This window comes from Anoplophora glabripennis, unplaced genomic scaffold (assembly GCF_000390285.2).
Source record: "Anoplophora glabripennis isolate ALB-LARVAE unplaced genomic scaffold, Agla_2.0 scaffold232, whole genome shotgun sequence".
NCBI lineage: Eukaryota > Metazoa > Arthropoda > Insecta > Coleoptera > Cerambycidae > Anoplophora > Anoplophora glabripennis.
In genome coordinates, this window is record NW_019416462.1 from 23,983 (window position 1) to 48,383 (window position 24,401).

Genomic DNA, 24,401 nt, shown 5'->3' on the forward strand with positions numbered 1-24,401 from the left:
GTCTACCGCCATAATTGACACTACTGGAATGATGAAAAGCCACGCAGCATCCCAGGAAATTGAATGTTTGGGCAGGCATACTGGGAGACCACCTCATAGGGTCTTCTTCCTATCGGAAATCTGGGTGGAAAATATCTATCCGATGATTATCGAAGTATTGAAAAATGACAACAATTTGCCAGAAGAAGATGTGTGGTTTCAGCAAGATGGTGCTCCACCACATTATGCCATAGCTGTGCATGATTTTCTTAATCAGAATTTTCCAAATTACTGGATAGGATGCAGAAGTTCAATTGAGTGGCCTCTCAGATGGCCAGATCTAACGTCCTTAGATTTTTTTCTATTGAGACACTTTAAAGATTTTATTATTTATATTTTGTCTTATTCTTTAAGTGATTTTATTGTCACATCCAAACCAAAATATAAAAAGTTGTATGTCGTCGTGAGCAGAATTGAAAAAGCTTTAAAATGAGGTGTTACTTAACATAGGGTCTTTTAAAATTTTACGCCTTTTAAGGGTATTTTACGCCCCTGTCTAAAGGATAGTTTTCAAGACACCAAAACTTACACCATCACGTGTCTCAGGTTTTTTCATTTTTTTTTTAATTCCGATATTTTCCAGATTGGAAGTTTTAATTGCACACCCTGTATACATTTTTATTTTACAAATGCAGATTTTTCTAATTTAAAAATTTATTTAGTAAATTTGAGCCTTCCTCACCTGAGCCGTGTTAACGATGACTAGCATTGCGGCGGTAGCACTGCAGAACAGCATATAGTCCGACAGGCCCTGCCCATTAGGAGCAACCGCATCAAAATAGGTACCTAGACAAAAAAATTTATTTGCAGCCTATAATCGATATATAAAAACTTACCCAGTGGAATGAAAAATAGTACGGCCGACACAAAACAACCCTGTAGAGCACTGCGGAAAAACTCCTTTTTGTTAAAAAACTTGTTGTAATGTCCTGGCCTGTAAAGTTGGGGATACAAGACACTGTTCTTATCGTTGACGTCTTGATCGAAGATACCCACGCCCAGGACAGGCAAGGATGTATAAAAAAGATTGTATATCGATATATACATAGGGTCGAATACAGTCTGGAAAAAAAAAACAGCTTAGAAACTTGTACCCCGAAAGCGTGCAGTTTTTCCACATACTTGGGCGCTGAATCCGCAGAAAAAGGCGTACCAGAAATGGCACAGAGTGAATGCAAAGTTTTTGTTGAAAAAATATCTCAGAAAGCTACACATACGGTAGTAGGACCATCTACCATGTACCAGAAGTAGCCTCTCCAAGAAACAGAATTGGGCTATCGAGTAGTCCGAGGCAAGAACCGCTTGCATCCCCTCTTGGCCGGAGATGCCAACCCCGATATGGGCAGCTGAAAGCGTGAATTTGGTTAGTAAATACAAGGCGGTTCAATTTCCTTCATCAAATTTTAGGCACACGTCATATCTAGCTCTAACTAACCTTTGATCATAGACACATCGTTTGCACCGTCACCCACCGCCAAAGTGACGGCATTTCTATTCTTCTTGATCAGCTCTACGACCAAGGCCTTCTGCAAGGGGGTGACCCTGCAGCATATAACCGACTTGCACTGCAGGACCACCTCCAAGAACAATCTCTCCAACTGAGGGTGGAGGCAGTGCACCAAGGAATTTCCGTTTATGATGATTGCAAAACCAGCAGGGGATTCTTCAATCGGGTGTTCTGCTACGCCACCGTGGTACTCTAATTCAGTACTATAAAAATTTTTACAGAAATAAAAATTAATATATATCATGTAAAACTTAAAACAATTAATATATAAATAACCCTAAAAAAAATTAAGATGGGTCGTCTTGCTGACAACTGTAAGGCTTTTACTTCGCATTAAAGTTTGATGTAATTTTTAAATGGAGCTGTCGATTTTGATAAACAGAACCTCGTAAAAGAATGCTTTTTAAGACTTAAGAGTTGTTTTCAAAACTGTTGAAAATTTCTCTCAATTTTCTACGATTTCTGATCACGGAAATATAAGTCAACAAAGAAGTGTAAAATGTCTTTGCGCTCAAAATTTTTACAAAGCCTGTTAGATTTGTCTTTCAATCAGTGCTTGGTCCATCTCATTAGGTTCATTTGTTTCATGTTTTAGTTTCATTTCAATTTCTGAGATGACGCCCACCTTCATGAAAGTCATATAAATCAACATCAAAATGATATCTTGTGATAAATTACATCTAACGCACATTTGGATTGGTATCCAAATGAAAGAGCATAATTTCTTTTTTAAAAATATGATGGAATATCCAGATGCATATCATTTGATGTGAGGAAAATGAATGAAATGATTTTAGAATTATTAGCAGTTATTTACCGATATAAAATTTAGTTACATTCGAAACAGAAGGATAGTTCGTAAGTATGACATTTAAGTTCTAATGGGTTTTCCTTCATGAGTAACTTCAGTTAATTAACTTTTTGTTACTAATGTAGTAATATTTAAAAAACTAAATCCCTCATTTCATAGCAAAATTAACACTACTAAACATAGACTTAAATTGAAAAGTTGTTTTTCTAAGAAATAACTGATCTGATTTGGACTATCTTTTATTGGGTTTATTCCTTAGTAACGATGCTAAAATCGAATTTTTTCCCTGAAATAAAAAATTTTCAGCAATATGCAAGGTATATGAGAAAAGTTTTATCCCCAAAATTTGAAACACTGTAAAACTGTGGTTTCACCTTTGTTTCTCTCGTGTGTGTTTTTTCCAAATAAATATGTGGTTCATTTTATAGATTTAGTTTAACCTAACCAGAAGCTTCTCGCTTACAAAATAATCAATACAACATAGTTAACTTTTTGAAAAATTCGACTTTTGTTTATGTAAAAACTCAAATTGACAGTTTTTATATATTTTCTATGATTCTAAACACATACGAGGTGTGTCCCAAAAGTAGCCGACCTTCCTTCATATTTCCCCGTTGTTGTTATACTGCGTCATTGGGCTGGTGGCATCCTGCGAAGTAGTCCGCATTTGATTGAAGAATACGTTCCCAAAAGCCATTCCACTTTTGGAAGCAGTCCTGGAACTCGTTGTTTGGTATCGCCTTTAGAGCCTTCGTCGTATTAGTTTTGACTGTTTCTTTGTTGTCGAATCGGTATCCTTTGAGCGGCATTTTTAATCTTGGGAACAGCCAAAAGTGGCAGAGAGCTACGTCAGGACTGTACGGAGGCTGACGAAGCTGTACAATATTGTGCTTTGTCAAATATTGCTGCACGAGGCTCGATGCATGTGCTGGCGCGTTATCGTGATGAAGAAGCCAGTCACCGCTTGACCATAGTTGATGCCGTATTCTTCTAATTGCGTCACGCAATGTTTTCATAACTTCAAGATATAATATTCTTTGTTGATTGTCTGATCTTTAAGAGCATATTCGTGGTGCACAACATCCTCATAATAAAAAAAAACAATCAGCAATGACTTGATATTGCTCCGACTTTGGCGTGCTTTTTTCGGTCGTAGCTCCGACAACAGCTACCACTGCAAAGACTGTCGTTTTCTTTCGGGATCATAACCATAAACCCACGATTCATCGCCAGTTATAATGAATTTTGCACACATGCGAATCATTTGTAAATTTTCAGTTAAAATCTTCCAAACGCTAGTTTTCGGTAATCCAAGATCACATTCAGTTCTCGCACAGTTAATCGACGATCTTCATTGATCGCAAGTCGCACACGTTCGATATTATCCGGTGTTTTTGTCGCTGTAGGCCGTCCAGAATGTGGGTTACTATTAACAGATGTGTGGCCATCTTTGAATCGCTTATACCATTCTTTTATTTGTGTATTGCTCATACATTCGTCCCCAAATGCCGTCTTCATCATTTCGATGGTCGCCGCACAACTCTTTTCAAGTTTAAAGAAAGCAAAATTTAATGTAAATTCGTTGCTCCGATCTTTCAGTCATTTTATACACTAGCAAAATGCGACGAATGTAAAAAACTCTTTGTAAACAAATACACTCCGCATGTAAACTAAAGCGTCCCGATGAAAACTGCGGCATTTAGGAAGTTCGTGAAGCTTTACAGTTGATACTCGTACCCGGCAGAGGGCAGTAAAATTCTCAGATGCGAATATTTGAAGGAAGATCGGATACATTTGGGATAGACCTCGTATAACACCGTTTAGTAAAATAAATACAATTTTTTTCTTATGCCATCAAATAATTTGACTGTTTTTGATTCTTCAAATCCTTTTATAATACAGTCCCGATTCTAACATTTAAAGGTCTTGAAGTTTTGCCAACATAATGAGTTTTTAAAATACTTATACATGACATATTACTGACTTGAAATACTGTCCTAATATTAAACTTATTACAAATTCTTATGAATCTTATTTAATTTTTGAACATTTGTCCCCTCTGAGCAATTTTTAGTGTCTTGTCTACCTACACAGCCTTCATAAATGTTTACAAGCCATGTGACTGTAGAGTTTAGGCAAACCAACATTGCACGATTGGTACTGGTAACGAAAAATCCCGAAAACTTGGCGTCATCAATATTGATTCGTTTACAATGAACAATGACAAACCGCTACGTCTACGCACGAGAAAATGCGATTGCCGATTGGTTGAATATAATCTTGTGAAAAATTACATCAATCACAGTCGATGAAATAGAATGTTGTGTTTTAATGTAATCTTGATCTTATTGTTTTAATTTTACCGCAATTTAATTGCCATCGTGAAGGAAATAAAATTACTGGTTACGTGGCTTGTAATCATTTATGAAGGTTCTGTATATTGTTACTGATTTGTCTAGTGTTATTGCCTTGTTATAAGTTTTAAAATTTTAACTATTTATTTCAATTAATAACAGAGATGGTAACTTGAATCAAAAGACGAATTCTTCAGAAAAGATGGTGACTATAGTTTTAATTAAGAAATCGTTCATAATTTTTGCTGGTGTAGGGTATTTAAAATTTTAGGAAAAAAAAATCTTTTTTCTCTTGCACCCTGTATATGCAGAAAATTTAAATGTCAATCAAAATTCCTATCTCAAAGGCGTTTCTGAGGAATAAATGAAAAAAATGATTGTTAAAATGAGATTAGCCATTCACGAGAAAATCAATTTGAAAATGGAGACCATTTGAGTGTTACTTATCGACAATACTTATAGCTAAAATAAGGTCTTTTTTGTCCTTCATCAAAGATATTCGAGTTGGTTTTATCTCATAGTGTAATTTTGCACTAACTAACTGAAAAGTATGTACAGTGTGCGCCGATTTGCTAGGTCCCAGTCTACAGGGAGGTGGACGTAATTAGTATGAGTTACGATTTATCTAATCTAAGGAAGCATCTCCGAATAAAACCAACTCAGTATGAATAATAAAGTAACAGTAGCAATATGAATTAACAGACTGTAAGGTATTACTCTTTTAACTACTTTTGTTACAGTGGCAGTTGGTGAAAATTTAAGCTCAAGATTTGTACTGTACCACTTTTTAGGGGATGATTTTCACACTTACATACAAAAACATGTTCACAGAAAAAATTTCCACAAAATTTTTAATGTTTTCGTTCATTCGAATTGTGCGGGGATGCCCTGTCCTCTCGTCGTCGTGCATACTGTCTCGGCCATCACGAAACCTCACAAACGACAGGAAGAGTCGGACGTGATACATCCTTCTTACCGTACACTGTTTGTAATAGTTGCTACGTTTCCGTGGCTGTTTTATCGGCTTTAAAACAGAACTTGATTGTTGCACACTGTTCAATGTGCGTTTCAATGACAACTATAAAAAAATCACTTCATGCAAAACGGTATAACTTTGTGGTAGATACACGTATATTGATAAAATTTTGTGCGGTCGTTCGGAAGGCTTTCCACTAGGTAGTTCCGTTGACCGCACATAGATAGCGCCAGGTACTTCACTACAATAAAATCAGTCTTAAAACTTAATAATCGGACTGTGTACTTTAGTGAAAATAAAAAAGTACTATATATCTTCTGGATATACCACGGTTAGTGTAAATTTATAAGGATGGTTTAGTTTCTACCAAAATGAACATTAATTTGTTGTTCTATATTTAACAATTTTCGGAACCTCTAAAATGATACTCCCATGGAATCATATTCCTTCCATACCTTACCCAGGTTGAAAATAAGCCTACTATTATGGAATTGAAGTATAATTGTACCTATTTGTTTTAATTTGACACTAGGAAGGTCGGAAACGCCGCTAACGCAGAGTTGACCTTTCTTTCGGGTCTTTGGCTCTTGGGCCCCGCGGCATGAGCACCACTGCGCCGTGCTTTCCTCGCGGTTGGCAAATATAACATTTTTGGTACACCCTGTATATAAAAGTCATCAACATCGTAACTTCATAATTATCTCTGAACTGTTCGAAGTTCGGTGCAATATTTTTAGACATCCTGTATATAAAAACCTATTTGAAGTTATATTTTCTTCTTATAGAAAGATTTAAAATGAAAACTCCACAATGAAGGTAAAATGTGGCAGTAAGTAAAAAAAAAATTCTTAGGAATCCCGTACGAGATTCAAACCGTCGATCTCCGGATTGCAACGCCATACTTTTACCACTGAGCCATCATCGCCTCTAAATAGAGTTTGTTTGTAGCAGTATTTGAATCCCCGTTCATAGTTGAAGTAAACAAACATTTTTGTAGTGTTAAAAATTGCATTTTTCTACTGTAAAATCATCCACGAAGGACTCGGAACGGTATAAAACAAAAACAAACGCCTATCGCCGAACTGGCGCCATGGGGCAAGTGAGAATTGGAAATTCAGTTTTGACAATTCTGACATTTCTACCGCGGTGACAGTTTGTATCAAAATATTTTTAATCTAGTCTTAAATTTTGTTACATTTGACCTAATAAAGTTGAGGGCGATATAGGAGAGAACGTTGCGACGTGGCATTGAAAAAGCGTACCAGTAGCAGAAAGGGGACGTCGGGTTGTGGGAACTGCTCGTACGCAAAGACAAAGACTTTCCCACATCGAAAATTTGCCGTTTTCTCCGATGAGTCCCGGAAAAACGAAAATTTATCTAGGAAAACGCAGAGAAGCCTACACTGAAATACCCCTACGACACAAAGAAAGGACGTCGGGACGCTTCGCGGCTAGCGAAAAAAGCCTTTGATATTGTAAATTGGCCATTTTTCGAGATCCGTACGAGAGTGAAAACCACCTGCAGCAATTAATATGTCGGAATCAACATTCCATTTTCTAAAATCCAAAACATTGCATCTTGAATAAAACCTGTTTTGTATGCATCACTGATTACAAAAAAAAATTGCACCTATACATTTATTTCCTTTTGAGATTTTAGGGTATGTATTTATTTTTATTTCATAAATTTGCTTTGAGATTTCTACATGTCTTTGTGGGCTTAGAAATCATCCCCTAAAAAACAATACGGCTTCGTTAACAAAATATAACAACTACAACTAACTCATCAGCCGCCATTGCTTTGTTAATATTAATCTTCTATCAAGTACAAGCACACAGTATACTAGAGAGCAGGTAGATTAATGTGACACAAACACGGATCTAACTCAACTAAGACATAAAAAGTGCTAGACTAATCCAACCTCAGGTACCAATGTTAGTAATTCCGTGTGGCTTTAGATTTAGAACCAGAGTCCGAATAGGTGTAAATCAAGAGGAAGGAGAGTAATAGAAAAACCTGTCCAAATCGGTCTACCTTGCTCTCGTATTCTCACACCGATCAACGTCATCATCCCACCTGAAAGTCACCACACTGACTGCGGGTGGGTTGGCCGGCTGCGGCTGCGGTTGTGGCGGTGTCGATGTGCCCGTCGACTGATTGGACGCATCCACTTTGCCGTTCGACGTGCCCAGCTGAACGCCGGCGGGACTGCGGGGCTGGAAAGTGTGGACGATCTTTATGTTGTCTCGGAACTTAAGTAGTTGCTGGTGGACTTCGTCGTACGTTGAGGCGTCCACTATGAAGACGTCCACCATTTCGTCAGTCAGAAGTTGGCAAGAGTAACCGATGTTTATGGCAGTTTCTAAAAAGAAACAACAAATAGAGTGTTTATAACTAGCGATGGGCATTTGGAAAATTTTTGCACTCATTTTCGCAACACCCTGAATATTTATTTGTTCTTAATATAAAATATGCAGTGTTCGTTTTATAATTGTGAAAAATGATTCGAAAAAGGTTAAAATTACAAATTTTCTTGTACATTCGGTTCACCGTTATTAAATGAACCCACAGGCATACGTTAGCGAAGGTGGTGAACATATTCAAAATTTAATTTATAATATCGATTTCTTAAGTTTTAAATTAATCTGATTTATAAAATATTTCTTGGATCTATAAATAAATACACATTTTAACACTGTTTACCATAAACTACAGGTGAGTATTAGGCACTACAACAGCAATATGGCAGTTGTTTGAACCCATAGACCAAGGGTCGGCAACTGGCGGACCGCGGTCCAGGTCCGGACCGCGGAAGGTAAAATACTGGACCGCCAAAAATTTTTTGAAAGTATATATTTATTTAAATAAATTATTTAAAAAATGTTTTTTTTTTTACGTTTGAGTGCCAACCTTATCATTTTTTCTAGTATTTTACAATTGTGTTTTGAGTTTTTAATGGTTAGTAAGCAGATTAAATTTGGGTCCAAATTAAAATAAAAAATTTGTAAGAAATATTCAATATCAAAAATTTTCAAAAGTATCCGGACCCCACCTAAAATTACTTGCCGACCCCTGCCATAGACCATGATACAAAAAACAAGGTGTATGTTTTGGTTTTAGTTTAAGTAAGGTTATGTGAATACTGTGAATTGGTACTGCAGTGAATAGCAATCGAATATATCGTCATTGATCGTAAAAGGGCATAATCATCAAAATGCCACTCGAGTAATTTTTCAGGAAAAAAAATAAAGAAAAGCATTACAACCGTGTCTTTTGTGTTTTTTACAGTGTTAATTATGTACCAACATACGCGAATATAGGAATTATTTTTGCGGGGTCATGCCTACAGCGAGGTTCAACGGTCGTATGCACAAAATTTATTAGCAAAATTGCTTGGATTTTGCAGTTTGAGATAGTCTGGTCCAAATGTTCAACGGTGAAGCATTGTTCATCGTAATGGGAAATTTTCACTTTATTTTATTTCGGTATCAAGAAACACCAGGTGATCAGCTATTGGGGCACGGCTCCAACAAAATGATCACCAAATGAATACGTTGACTTTTCTAAAGACTTATTTTCAAGAACTCCACACTCCAGGTATAACAAAAAGAATCCGTTGTGAAATTTTCATTACACTTATATCGTATGCCAATGTTGGAAATACAGTGAACATAGGAAGAATTGAGATCGCTTAAATCGATAAACTGACGGTAAGCTGGCTCGGCCAGGTGACACCGTGTGGGTACTGTCCCACTACTTCCACTTTCGATGGGTTGTGCGTTAAGATCCAGGATCGGAACTTAAGTTCGAGTTCGGGTGTAACAATCCTCGACAGCATTGTTAGAGGGGTGGGTACACATCTCTGCAAGTGACCCATTTTAAGTCAAGAGGGTCAGCCTGACGCCACTCAGACCAGCTTAACATTTGCAAGGACAAAAAACAGACGAGGGACACAATAGGGTTCCGGAAAAGGTCGATGGCAGATTGGCGCCAAGGACTGTATACCTGCGAACGATTCTCCAGCGAACGCTCACTGCGACAACAAGTATTCTTTTTCAGTAACTTTCAATAAAAATACTTCTACTTTTACCATTGAGAGAGTTTTATTTTGCTGTACAGCGAAAGCAACCCTCGAGTGTGGATACACATGTTTGCAAGTGACCCATTTTAAGTATTACGTCAAGAGCGCCAGCCTGACGCCACCCGGACCGGTCTAACAGTTGCAAGGCCAAAACACAGACATGGGACGTAACAGGGTTCCAGAAAAGGTCCACGACAGATTGGCTTCAAGAACCGTATACTCCACAGCGAACGCTCGCCTCGACAACACGTATTCTTTCTCACTAATTTGTTTTCAATGAAAATACTTCTATTTTTACAGCTGAGAGTTTTATTTTGCTGCACAGAGGAAGCAACCCTCAGACGTATTTTTATAAAAAATACTCTAGCAATGCAACAAGACAATATAAATTGACAACAATATTATGCTTTCATTACCCAAAGGGTTTAATTCCAAAAGCGTCTGATCAATTTTCTTTTTGTTGCTCACGCTCATTTGTAAGACGAGCGATGATATGTTACAGCTTCAATTTAAACATTACCAATTGAGTATTAATTGAATATTTGAATATATTTTGTAGATTTGACAAGAATGAAAGGTGCTAACAACTGTCATACTGTTAGTTTAGCATGAGTCACAGTGGGAAATATGGGAAAAAATTCTACGCATTTGGCTATTTTAACCGTACACTGGTAATTTCTTTTTTTATTCTTCTTCAAATTTGCTTAATTTTATGATCCTGGTGTGATAATTAGATATATCTATATAGGAATTTATTAAATCAAGTCAGAACCCATCACCCTCACCAATGATAATTTGGTATTTAAAAAAAAATGAAAATTGTTATAACATTTGTAGGAATTGGAGCGCCGTGGGATGGTGAATTTGGTTCAAATTAAAGGCTTTCGTTCTATCTTCACACTTTTATTATGCAAAACTTCTTAAGCGCCCTAGCAAACTTACAAAAACGTGACCATAACCAATTGAAATCATAACGTAACTACTTCCACTTCACGTTTGCGTCAGTCGCTACGCATGCGCACCACCGTTCTAGTGTCTAAAGCCACCACCAGGCCCGATCAGGCGGCAGTTTCAAACCCGGCTACTACACATTAATAAAAATTAAAAGTAGAAAAAAACAAAAAAAAAGAAAAAAATTAAAATTAAAAATTTAAAAACAAACCCTTTAAAGACTACTACCCCGACACGGTAAAAGGGATTAAGTCTTATATAAATAAAGATAACAAAATGCAGTCCATCGAGTAATTTCGATAAATAATATAGATTTTGAGTGAGAATTGTTGAAATTTTTACAATTTATCGACTGAAATTTTATATATCTAAATATCCACTTATTTTTTGTGAATTTAAGAATAAGTTTCAAGGGGTTGTGGCTCGGTTTGAGGTTAGGTTTTTATGGACATAGTGTAGGTTTGAGGCTTCAGAAACAGACAATATTAGCTCCAGAATAGTTTTCAATGAGTCACATTCTTTGGTTTGAAAAATATCTTTCGTTTGACTTTCTAGCCCAGATTTCTTGGATTTGAGGTTAAATATTTAAGAATAGAGATTAGGGGATTCAAAAATAAAAAATATAAGTTCAAGAAAATAGTTTTCAAGGATTTTTATTCTTTGGTGTGGAACATATTATACATTTTATGAATTTCTAGCTAAAATTTTTATAATTTCAAGTTGGGTTTTGAGAGTTTGGGGTTATGTTTTGAAGGATTTAAGGTTAGATTTTTATGGTTGTAGGTTTATGGAGTTAAAAATTATAAGCTCAAAAATATAGTTTTCAAGTAATTATATCCACAGATTTATAGATTTAGAAAATAGTCAGTGTATTACTTTGAGGTTATGCTTTCGGGTTAAGGTTTAAGTTTGAAGAGTATCGCAAAGTTGATTATTTTCGTTGTTTAATCAACCTCGAATACGAAATATGTGATTTTTCTATTTTTAAATACCGAATTATTATCTTTGGTGTTGAAGCTGATGGGATCTCACTCGATTTAAAAAATTCCTATATAGATATATCAAATTATCGCATCAGGATCATGAAATTAAGCATACCTATTTGAAGAATAAAAAAAGAAATTACCACTGTACGGTTAAAACAGCCGAGTGCATAGAATTTTTGCCCGACCAAGTTTGCATCTGAGAAGTGCCATATCTACATGTTACAATTGTTTGGAAAACGATACATGGTCGCCACAGAGCAATGACAGATTTGTTTACACACGGAAATGAAGGACAAGTACCAAATATTATGAAAATCTGAATCTGCGCAATCTTTATCAAAAATTAGGTTAGGAAAGGAGAACAAATTAGGTTAGTTTGGGTTAAGTTGTATTAGTTTGGGATCAGATAACATAGAACAGATTAGATTTGTTTATGTTCATTTGTTTCTTGCAAAGACATAGATCTATACCCAAATTTCACAATTTTTGAGAGACTGACCTAAAACTGCAGAATTGTATTCGGGCGGTCAAAATTTGGGTGTAAAACGAAAGTTATAGAGGAAAATTTATTATTATTACAAATTCCAATTTCCCTAAACCAAAGGAAAACTAACTTACCTTGTTTATCACCTGTAAGCACCCATATTTTTATTCCGGCTAGAATGAGATTGGCAATTGTCAGAGGAACTCCGTCCTGTAGTTTATCTTCGATCGCGGTAACGCCTATAAGCTCCATTTCCGTTTCGATTTCTTCATATATCGCGTCTAACCTTTCCTCTCTACCATCCAGGGCGATGGCTGCCTCTTGGTGCCGCTGCTTCCAGTCGTTGAAGAATTCCTCATCCAGATCTCTCGATGCCAGGCAGAGAGTTCTCAGACCTTCGCCGGCAAATTTCTGTGCAAATAAATACTTAATAAATTCATTCTTACATTTACGAAAAAACTTACGTTAAGGTGTTCCTGTGTTTTCTGCTTGATTTCATCGTTCCCGCTTTTAAGTCTCTCGTATATAACGTTGTCCGCGCCTTTACAGTACAGCCGTAGAATCCCGTCCTTCCGCAATATCACGGACATGCGTTTCCTCACGTTGTTAAAATCCAGGATGCAAAGAAGCTCATAAACCTCCTTAACGCCCATAACCTCAATGGTAATACTGTTTGGAGCCCTCTCAATAAATACAAAACCGAAATTGCGAGCGGCAGACACCAAGGCCGCCTCGTCGGGCGATTGCGCCTGGTATTCGAGTTTTCCCTCCCTGTTCTCTGACATGACGGTGTGGCATAGCGCCAACAGACGGAAGAAGCTGAAAGTAGCAGGGTCTTTCCGTTTCACCGCATCTAGTAGTTGCGTATCGTAGAATTTGAACTCCGGTTCGAAGTTTGGATTGAAGGAGAAATCCAAGGGTTCGGAGTTCTCGGTGATCTCTACAACATCCCCTGTTCTTTGGTCGATTACGTCGCCGAAGGACCGGCCCCCGATAGAACACTTGTTGAATGTCATAATGTTCTGAGTAAGCGTACCGGTTTTGTCAGAAAAGATGTATTCTATTTGGCCTACAAAACACGAAATTACACTTAACGGTGTTAAGAATGGGACACATCTTAATGGCAGATTCTGGGGTCAAAATGGGACGAATGAATCAAGCACATTTGAATCTATTTGAACTAAATTATTATTAAAGTTTAATTATGCTGTGAAACGTGATTTCAAATAATTTTATATAATTGTTGTTTACTTCAGTTTCGTCTAATTTCAGTAATTTAAATCAGGTTGTAAATTAGAGGTTAGGCTTAGAGCACATAGGTTAGGACTGGGTCAATTTGAGGTTAAGTTTGGGGTGCGCAGGTTAGGACTGGATCAATTTGAGGTTAGGTTTGGAGTGCGTAGGTTAGGACTGGGTTAACTTGAGGTAGGCTTAGAGTGCGTAGGTTAGGACTGGGTCATTTCGATAAATGCTCTATATAGATAATGGGTCGTGGTTTATATTTAATAACTCACCTAATTCTTCATTAAGTGTGGTAGTCCTGGCCTTAGCATGTGTGCCAGTCTTGTCGTAGTACATCTGCTCATCCCAGTTGATGAGGAAACTTTGCACAAACCGAATGACCTCGACGGACACGTAGAGGGATATCGGCACCACCGTGTTGAGCACGATGGCATAGGAGAAGAATACCAACAGGGCTATTATGGTGGCACCGCCCAAAGGCTCTAAAGGCACTAGAGTGTCCCATGGTAGGAATGTTTGAAAGTACTGACCCACCAAGGACTCCCAAATACCGCACGCCACCATACAAAAAAGGCACATGGACAATAAAAAAAACACTATCTGCAAGAGGAAAAAGTAAATTCAATTACACATATTTTTGGAATTACTGTTATTTGTTCAATAATAATTTTGCTTGAAAGTTGAACAAAAAAGCACATATTACGCTATTACGCGCATATTAAGCAATATGTTTTAACAATTTTTATTACTATTAATTTTAAGTATCACTTTGCAGTTTCAACAGTTTTGGTTTTTTTTATACACCCTGTATGACTTGACGAGAATTAAGGAAGATTTTTAGAAGTAACGTGAATCAGCTTAATGCATTTAAAGGATCACATAAACATGTCATGTTAAAAAAATATAAGCACTTACCCCTATAATTAAAAAGTTAAGGAGTCTATCTATACTAGTGCGTTTGAACTTGCTCTTGCCGCTGTTCTGCATGAGTTTGGTGTCTTTGCCAGCAAAAATCACCACTCCGTAGCACCATTGTGTGTTCCTCAGCACGCAGCCCCTCAGCATGATCTTGTCGTTGTCCAGGGAGTAAGACTTGCCCTTCCAGATGAGCACCCCCTCGAACTTGTTCAACAGATTGTTGGGGGTCTCGCACAATATCTCGCCATCGAATTCACTGAGTAGGAGGTCGTCCTGGCCCATCTCGGCCGTCTCCACCAGACACTGGCGGCATTTCAGATTGGTTTCTCTGTAATAATTAATTGCAAATAGAACGTTTAACATAATGTGGTCTTTTATGAGATTTACCCGTCCAATTCTGACGTTTCAATGTAACACAAGCCGTTGGGTTCACTAGACGTCAACAGTAGCACGTCGGCCGCTATGAAGGAGTTATTGTCCATGCGGATGATGTCCCCGACTTGCACTGCCGACCATTTCTCGTTGACGAGTTTGCCTTTACGGGCGACGCGGGACTTTCTGTTGTTGACTTGCGAGTCCGATATATGACGTTGCTGGAATTGACATATTCAAATGTTACAAAAGATGAATGACCTATTCGAATTTACTTCTTCTATCACTAATAAATGAACCAATATTGGATTTTAAACAATTCATTACTCAATACAGTAAAACCTTGCCGTTAGCGGATTTGTGGTTCGTGGATTTAAATTTATGAGGTAGTCATCGATGCCACCTTTTCTTTGCCGTTTGCGGTCCGAATTTTACACATAATTCTACAGATGAAAACCTGATTATGAGAAACCATAAATAATCATAAGTGTACATACGCAAGAACTGATACATAACAAACACTTGGCCTTGTCTCAATTCATCAATTTTCGAGGATAGCATAAACACACTTGAAGTAATATATTTATTGCTTTCTCGATAATAGGGTCCAAAGCAGGGCATATGTATGGGCAGCTTTTAAAGTTCTTGGTTGACAATTGCAACGTTTAAGGCTTACTATACCAGACGTAGTTTTTTTCATATTTTGCACCCTTTGAAAGAAAATCCAGAAATATCTGTTAAATAATGCTGGAACTAATTTACTATTTTAAATGCAATAGAAAATGTTGGTGCTTCCTGGGCAAAGGTGAAATTGTCAACCATTAATGCTTGCTGAAGAAGCTATGGCCTCAGTATGTTCAGGAAGTGCAGTAGAACCAGATTCACAGAGAGAAATTGAAAATATTGTAGAAATAAGTAGACAAGTGGGGAGGAAAGGTTTCGAAAATATAGAGGCCGAAGATGTGGAGAATTGATTTGAAATGAAGACGATGGTCTCACTTATACAGAAATTGAAGAACTATTCGAGAACACTTCGTTTTGAGTTTAGAAGAGGATGAAGAACAAAAAGTGTACAAGGAGTGTTAGACAGTTTAAAACGTGAGAACATTGAGATAGATCCAGATATGCAGAGGAGTATGGTTATTAGCAGAGGATTGGATAACCTCTTTTCACCATACAAAAACTTTTAAAAGAATTGAAAAACCATCAAATTCAAAAAACAATGACATACTTTTTCCAGAAGGGGTCTATCCCAGAATCTGTACCACCAAGTACATACATATTAAGTTTGTAAGTGTTTAAGTGTTTTTGTTTCCGAAAACTCATTTGCCTTATGTTTTAAAATCGATTCAATGTATGCTAACCTTTAACAATCATGAAATTCAAAAATCATATGCATGCGGAAACATATAAATGTAGTATCTTGGATTTTGTTCCAAAATAAATATACATAAACATATAAATAACTGAATTATGTTTCTAATATTTAATTCTGTTTTAAACATTAACAACAATGACTTGCGCACCGCGGATTTGCGCTTCGCGGGAATTTTCTGGAACCTATCCCCCGCGAACGGCAAGGTTTTCCTGTATCTCGATATTCCTATCTATAATACCACAATAACTAAATTAATTTGAATAGTCTTTTGCTACAAATTGACATATATCCGCCATTTTGGGGCAAAGGCAAGAACATTGATTGCGATATTTGGTCAACCTAGGATTGCAGAACAAAAATTTTTTTTCCAAATAAATCTAAAATATTTGGTCGATAAAACCAGTCTAAAATCTAGAAAAAATCAATTTTTGGATAAATGGTTTAAACAATGCTTTATTACATGAAGAATATAGGAAAATAGTTTTGGGTTCGGAAAAAAATCAGGATCACGTTTCTTTTTTTCAGGTGGAGCGCAACCACTCGGGGTTCTCAGGTGTGTTTATTGTGAGAAGATGAGCGAGTTTCAGATCAAGCCGAAAAGAAGAGAATGAAGAAAATATCAATATAGAAGGCCAATTATATGGTGCAGGCATCACTAATTGAAGGTTTAAACATAACTCAAAAAGCTTTCAATGAATCGACTTGAAATTTTGTACAGGGCTTCATAATAATATAACTCAAGGAAAATCCTAGGGGTTTTTCGACTGATTAACCCTTTCACTGCTCCAGACGTATATATTCGCTAAAAATTTATAGGGCTCAAACTGGTCCAGACGGATTAATTCGCATGAATAGTTAAATTGGATCAGGCTGCTCAAACCGTATATATTCGCAACCATGCGCATTGTGACTCGGTTATTGCAATTGGTAAGGCGAATTTTTGCGGGCGAGCTTATACCGATTGTGACAAATATTTTTATGGAAAGAGGTACTGGTAATAATACCAAGATTGTTCATGTTTCTTTCAGTTTCTATTTAGTACATATACTGTACAGGCCCGGATCCAGAGATTGGTTTTGGGGGTGGCGCAAAGCACTTCTTTATCATTATTATTATTATTATTATTGTTGTTGTTGTTATTTTTTTGATGACGTAAGGTGTAGGTTAGGAAGGGGACTTGCATTAATATCAACTAACTGCCTGTTGTCATTTGGAGAAATTGAAGATCTTTAGAAAATGTTGTGCTTTGGGGGTGGCGATCGCCACATCGCCACCCCCTCTGGATCCGGGCATGATACTGTATTTTATTCAAAATAAAATCGTAAAATTTATCGTAAATCGTAATTTAACACAACATAATGTAAAATTATAAGTGGTCTAACTGCTCCAGACGTATATATTCGCACGCGATAAACTTTCACTCACGACGCGGTAGCTACGTTCAGACGTATTGCGCAGCGAACGGGTTAACAATTTTTATTGTTATTAATTTAATGCAACATTTTTCATCTTTTTTGATACTTACTGTTTTTAATGTTCACTGAATCAACAATTATTTATTTTTTAATTTCCTTACGATGTTCCCTAGCTTTTAGTATATATCAGAAAATTTTTGTTTTTTTTGTTCCGAGACTATCTGTTAATAACAAACCTTTCCAGCCATATGGCCCTCTGAAAAAAAAAGATGCCACCACTTACAGATACCATTTTAAATCCAAATCGTCCGACAAAATTCACAATAATATCTGAAAACATTTACAATACAGCTATTTTGTCCCCGACATTATATCTTGTATAGATTTTTCCTTGAAAATTCCCAAAAATCATCTTTTTTTCCAACCCCTTAAATGAAATTTGGTATACCATTACTTGTGTGACGCCACTTTTTGACATAGTAACTGAAGTAATTGCATTTACAGAACTGGGAAAACTACATATATTTCTAGAAAATATGCTGACATTTTTTTGGAAGGTGCCTTTCTGTTTTCTCCTTCTTGTAAATTTTTTGAGTACCATTCTTGCTTAATTAATTACTTTGTTATCATTAATACAGTTTTGGTACAAATATGATTATGATTGAAAATTTAATTTAGTTGATAATAAAAAGAAAATTATTAAATATGGACACAATATTCGAAATACTATAATAAAGTAAAAAAAGGTACACCAAAAAAAAAAAAAATTATGTACTGCCTCTAATGTTATCTATTTAATCACAAAATTAAATTTTTGGGTAATTTTTGGAGGAAGAAATTATTAATACTAAGTTTAATCCAAATTGTGAGTGGTCAAAAATATCATTTATTTCTATTTTAATTTATTATAATTCTTTTCAATTTTTTGGCACATCATCCAATATTACAAGCACATATTGATACATGAAAAGGATACATGGGGATGACCCAAACAAATTAATTTATAAGGGTATAAGAAGTGACTAATGGAAGAATCCCCATACTTCCCCTATTATTTGATAAAAGTGATGAATCATAAAATTATTTCAATCTTAAATACTATAATATTTATAGCGGATGAAATTGATGATTTGCATAATTTTAAACTGTACCTGATGGATTAATTAACTAGTGAAATGTGATAACTACTGAATAACAAATACTGTCATTTACAAAATGAGTAATGTTTTATCTGTAATAAGCATTTATAAAATTGAATTGGCGACTTGCCAATGTAGATATCTGTTAAATAAAATATTATTCAAGTTTTTTGAAAAATTGGAACGGCTTTGAAATAAATTTAATTCTAACAGGAATAAACAAATTTATGCAGGGAAAGGGATTAACATAAATATTTTGATAGTACACTTACTATGTCGTCGTAAGCATCTTTAATGGCAGTGAGTCCCAATACCCCCATCAAAGGTAACGCTGTGGTAACAGGCGTGAGACTGCTGATAGCGGGTATCAGCTGCAGGACGAGAAGGCACAAAAAGTAGAAGTTAGCCAGACGCTGGAACTGTTCAAACAAGTTCAGAGGCAGGAACGTCAGTATCGAATACTTTGAGGTCTTTATGTAATTGCTCTGAAAGAAATTTGAGTAATAAAATACAGAAATCGACCACATCAAACAAATCAGTGACAAAATTTATTCATTATCTCGGATATGGAAAATGGAAATATATTTTCCGGTTTTTAATCTATAACAATAATTTTTAATTTATCTATTATATTAAAATTTGATTTTATACATTTATTGTTAGTAATAGCGAAAACTGAAGGTCTACAAAGGTTCTACTAAAATGAACTGAGGGGTCAATGACAGTAGCAAAACATTTTGCAGTGGTACAATTCCAATTCTATAAATAAAAAGTACTTACAGCGTAACGAAACTGGGAGTTGAATACTCTGTCATTTGCATGGATTCTCCTTTGATTATCTGAAACAAAAAATTGTTGGTTAATTCTATGATTCTAAAATGGATATTCCTCGGATATCATTCACAACCAATGTGAACTTGGCAACCAATTTGTTTTCGCGTTAAGTTAGAAGCCAATTTAGCAGAAATTCTTTCAATTTCGGGTGAAGCGGAACATGGGGGGGCCCTAAACTTACCGTGTTATAAAGTCATTGCTGTGAATGCGAAGAAAAATATTCTTTACGACTAGAAAGTAAGTAGACTGAGATACTTGCTTGTAGATATTGAATAAAATCGTGTTTAAAATACTTAAAATGATATATTTCCATTCCTCAATTATTATTCTTTACCTAATATGCAAAAATAAATGCCAAAAGTTGCAACAGAAACTTGGTAACAGTGCACGAGTATTATTTGTAAGTCGGCAGTCCTTATCATGTACATAATGCTGTGATCGCTGAATGCATTAACCTATAAAATATCGGACGAAGTCGATAGAAAGGGAAGTTTGTTACCAAAAGAAAGTATGAGTGCTTGAGAATTAGAACAGAAAATAGCAAAAGCAGGAAAAAAGCTGTTGAAGAGAAGATTGTGGAGCCAGAACCTCCGCACACCCTTCGAGGGTATCAACTAATCCACATAGAGTACATGGCACAATGCATGTACTGCTCTTTTTGCAAAGAACTGTTATGTAATTCAGATTATCTACAAACTGTGATCACGAAGTGATTCAAATGGAAAAGTTTAAATATGATTTAGTTACATGCATAAGTAGCGTACTACTATGACGCACTTCTGTGAATACAAATGTTTCTTATAAGACAAGGGTTTAAAGCGATTGTATTTATGAAAGTATAATACGATTTGATATATGTAGTATTATACTGAGATACGATGGTATTACAGTCAAAAGTATTCTAAAAAATATATTGAAATTATTGAAATGTTAATTTTAAGATGAAAAATGATATTAAAACTGTCATAATTTATCAAAATGTTATATGTATGCCGAGGGGCGATCCGCTAAGGAAAAAACGTACGAAGATTACAAAATTTCTGAAATCTCTTGTAATGTATCTGCAGATTTCAATATCAATTCAAAAAAGCTTAATCAGAATGTTACAATTTTTGCCCAAAAACTTCCTGTTACTAGAAATTCTTAATCAAAGTACTATTGTTAATGAATGAAATGAATAACATTTGAAGTTAATTCAATTAGTTTTGTTCAAATGGACATTCAAAACTTATTGTAATCTTCCCGTATTCCTTGAAACCTTATTAAGAAATTTTGAAATCTTCTTTTAATTTCTAATAATCCTATTGAAATCTTAAATAATCATTGAAATCTACTAAAATAACTGAAATCTCCTGAAATGTTTTATAATCTGTTGAAAGATATTGTAATCTTGATTTTTATATGAAATTTGTAATCTTTTTTGAATTGATATGGAAATCTGCAGATACATTACAAGAGATTTCAGAAATTTTGTATCTTTGTATGTTTTTTCCTTAGCGGATTGCCCTTCGGAACACACCAATCACACTATATAGGTTTCTGTCTAGGTTTCTGTGGCATCCTTTGGAAATTGAGGTAGGGGGGGCGTTGTATAACGACTACATCGACGAAATTCGTTAGCTGATTACACAGATTACAGCGAGGATTACAGATAAGATTACATAGATTACAGATAGATTACATAGATTACAGATAAGATTACATAGATTACAGATGAGATTACGTAGATTACAGATACAATTTCATAGATTTCAATTTTAAAGAGATTCTTAGATGATTACAAAATTTCAAAAAGATAAATATTAAAACGTCTTAATTACACGGAGATTGCAAAGATTTCAGAAACGATTACATAAGATTCCAGGGCAAACGTACGAAGATTACATCAGCGGATCGCCCCTCGATGTATGCATATTTCCTATAAGAAGCTATGTTAAATATTCAAATTATTGGCATTAATTAAAACAAAAACAAATCGATAAACAATTCGAAAATAATTCTAAGAATTTGATTTCGCATTGTAAAGGTAATAAATCTCAATAATACGAAATTGGTTGCATTTTTTCGTAACCCGGTCCTTCTTAAATAACTTTTTTCACAATGTTCCGAAAATAGTTGAAGAATCCTACAAGGCACAATGTAGTTGCTAAAGACATGCAAATAACTGTCTAGAGTGGTATTTACTTGAGCCCCGTAGAAAATACCCTCATTCCAGAAAATTTAAATATTTTTACAAAATTCTAAAAACGCAATGCAACCAGGTGCAGTGTAGTTGAAAAAAAGCATACATATAACTGCCTAGAACCATATTTACTTGCACCCCGTTGAGAAGTAGATGAGATTCTCACTAAAGAAACTTTAATTCATTTTTTCACAAGGTTCTAAAAATAGTTAAAATGCGACTAAGCACAATATAGTTGCTAAAGGCATGCACATAACTGCGTAGAGTGGTATTTACTTGCATCTCGTCTGAGGGGTAGAAATTACCATCACCCAAGAAATTTTAATTAATTTTTTTCCCAAAGTTTCGAAAATAGTTACACAATGCTACCAGGTGCAATGCAATTGCTAAAGGCATGCATATAATGACGTAGAGTGGTGTTTATTTGTGCCCTGTCCGAGGGGTACAAACTACCCCTCAAGCTACCCTCACCCCAAAAATAGTTAAACAATGTGACCAGGCGCAATGTATTGCTAAAAACATTTGCATAATCATCTAGTGGTATTTACTTGCGCCTGCTGACTAGGTATTTTGGCTGCCAAGTTCACACCAGTTCATTGGCAACCCAAATTAATTTTTATTGAAGCAAGAAATAAAGTAAAAAAAAACAGTTTTTTTATCTAATTGAATACAATAATGATAACGGTTAGTTATAATAGTTCGATAGATTTGGAAAATATATTTTTTAAATTTCAATTCTGAAATTGTTTTATTATAAATTCAATTTGTACATTATACATATTTGTATTATTAATTTCCATACTGTTTTTTAGTTTTCTTAAAAAATGTATTTATATTTCCTCTTTTACATATCTTTGCGGTTACTACTAACCAGAAGTATTTAAAACCCCATGAATCACAAACTGTATAATAAATTAACAATAACCTGATAAGCAAATATTAAATTTTATCGCATATTTCACTTTAACCGCTTTTTATAGCAGTTTAATGTTGATTAAATTAAAATAATATATAATCATTTTGTGATCAAGATAAAACACGTGCCTATCTATGTTCTTTTGATACAAAATAGTTCTGACTTGAAATGATTTAAAATAACTAAAATCATTTAACCTTTTGCCTAAATGCAGTTGGTTCAAGGTTTTAATAATTAAACTGCTTGATTCTATTTTTATCTTTGATTACATAGGCATACGATTATTTACAGTTGGTTATTATTTGTAACAGGCTGAATTTATGTAACTAAATATGTAAGCAGCAACATATTAGTTAAATATTTATAAATTGTTTTAACAATGTGAACTGCTGATTCAATTTTATATTTTAGTCAATAAAAATAAAATGAAAAGGCAAGTACTATTTACAGATACTGTACAAGAGGTGTCAATAAATAACTTCTGCTATCTATAATTAAAAAAATATGTTTTCCTAGAAATAAAATCATTGGTAAATTCCGTTGAAATCATATTTTAAATATGTATAATGAATTCTTAAGGAATTGAATTCCTCAGTTTACTAGGTTAGGTGCATTTAGCATTAGAAAATATTGATAGGTGTAACAATCTGTTTTGTTAAATCTATTTTCTATAAATTCGTGAAACATTTTAGTATATCCATTAATTAACTACATAATAATAATCTTTAAAATTTTTAGAATTCAATAAAAACAGTAAATTGTTGAAACCATTATATCAGCATATAGAAATGGAAGGAAACAAGAATTATACAAATTTTTTGTTCAAATTGCCGAGGTAACTCACCACATGGTACATAGCCCTTACGGAAGTCTTTGGAAGAATGAGGTGAATCTAGTTTGTCAGGAACAGTGGTCTGATACCTTCTCTGGTCCCTCCATACTACGAGTTTACTAAAAACACTAAGAATGGATTCCCGAAGGCTCAAATGCCTGCGGTCACTACCAACTACACTGGTCTTGGACCTACTTATGTCATTATCGGTGCTCTCGATATTTAAAACGGTCGTTTTTTGTTTCTGCTTGCACTTTTTCCGTGTATGCTTTAAATGCCTCTTACTCTTGGAAGATTGTTGTTCACTGTCATCGTAAACTTCAAACACTTCCAGTTCATATTCCATTTTGGCGAAAGTCTTTGTAGACGTATCATTTATTAAGTCTGTACTAATGTAGAACTTTTAAATAGGTGAAGTATTCGAGTTAAAGCCAGACCAATTTATACAAACATTTTACCACGATGCAAATCAATTGATATTTATATCCTACTGACTAGCTCGCTTCACTGAATTCATACTTATTATTGTAGTAATACTAGGCGCGTTTACATCGTTCAATTGCGATAAACAGAACACTATTTAATTTACATTACAAATGTGTCAAATTTGTCATGCGAAATACTTTCGCCATATTGACAGAGGTAAAGTAGGCCTCTTTACCAACGTTTACCAGCTAAGGCCTGCGTTAAAGTTGGGTTGGATGAAGATAGAGGGCTCTAAACGAATTGGCAATAAAATCCTTGTTTTGAATTAATGAATACGTAATTATGCTTTCAAAAATGATAGTTGAAATAGAAACATGTTATTTAAAATAACTTATTTGTTTTATAGGCTTAAATCGAATTTTTCTAACATTTTGGCCTACATGGGGTAGGTGTTGCAAATCGATTACAACTGATTTCTTTTTTACTAAACTAAAGTGAAGTCCACAATGTTTTGGATTAGATTCAGAACAATATCAATAAATACTTACATTTTATTA

General features: G+C 35.1%; 1 protein-coding gene across 4 annotated transcripts in view; it reads right to left on the bottom strand.

Annotated features, from left to right (window-relative positions):
* LOC108910603 (phospholipid-transporting ATPase ID) overlaps positions 1-24,401 on the bottom strand; it is a 128,980-nt gene that overhangs the window by 5,175 nt on the left and 99,404 nt on the right. For 2 of the 4 annotated variants that reach the window (XM_018715272.1, XM_018715273.2), the window contains exons 3-14: positions 19,435-19,493; positions 18,927-19,139; positions 14,738-14,943; positions 14,348-14,678; positions 13,705-14,032; positions 12,655-13,259; positions 12,325-12,601; positions 7,723-8,050; positions 1,475-1,749; positions 1,162-1,385; positions 876-1,101; positions 722-825 (exon numbers count right to left, since the gene is read on the bottom strand). In XM_018715272.1, coding sequence (XP_018570788.1) covers positions 722-825; positions 876-1,101; positions 1,162-1,385; positions 1,475-1,749; positions 7,723-8,050; positions 12,325-12,601; positions 12,655-13,259; positions 13,705-14,032; positions 14,348-14,678; positions 14,738-14,943; positions 18,927-19,139; positions 19,435-19,493 — 3,176 coding nt within the window. Of the gene's footprint in view, positions 1-721; positions 826-875; positions 1,102-1,161; positions 1,386-1,474; positions 1,750-7,722; positions 8,051-12,324; positions 12,602-12,654; positions 13,260-13,704; positions 14,033-14,347; positions 14,679-14,737; positions 14,944-18,926; positions 19,140-19,434; positions 19,494-23,430; positions 24,046-24,401 lie in introns of those variants that run through there. The other 2 variants (XM_018715271.2, XM_018715270.2) reach the window with 2 other exon arrangements.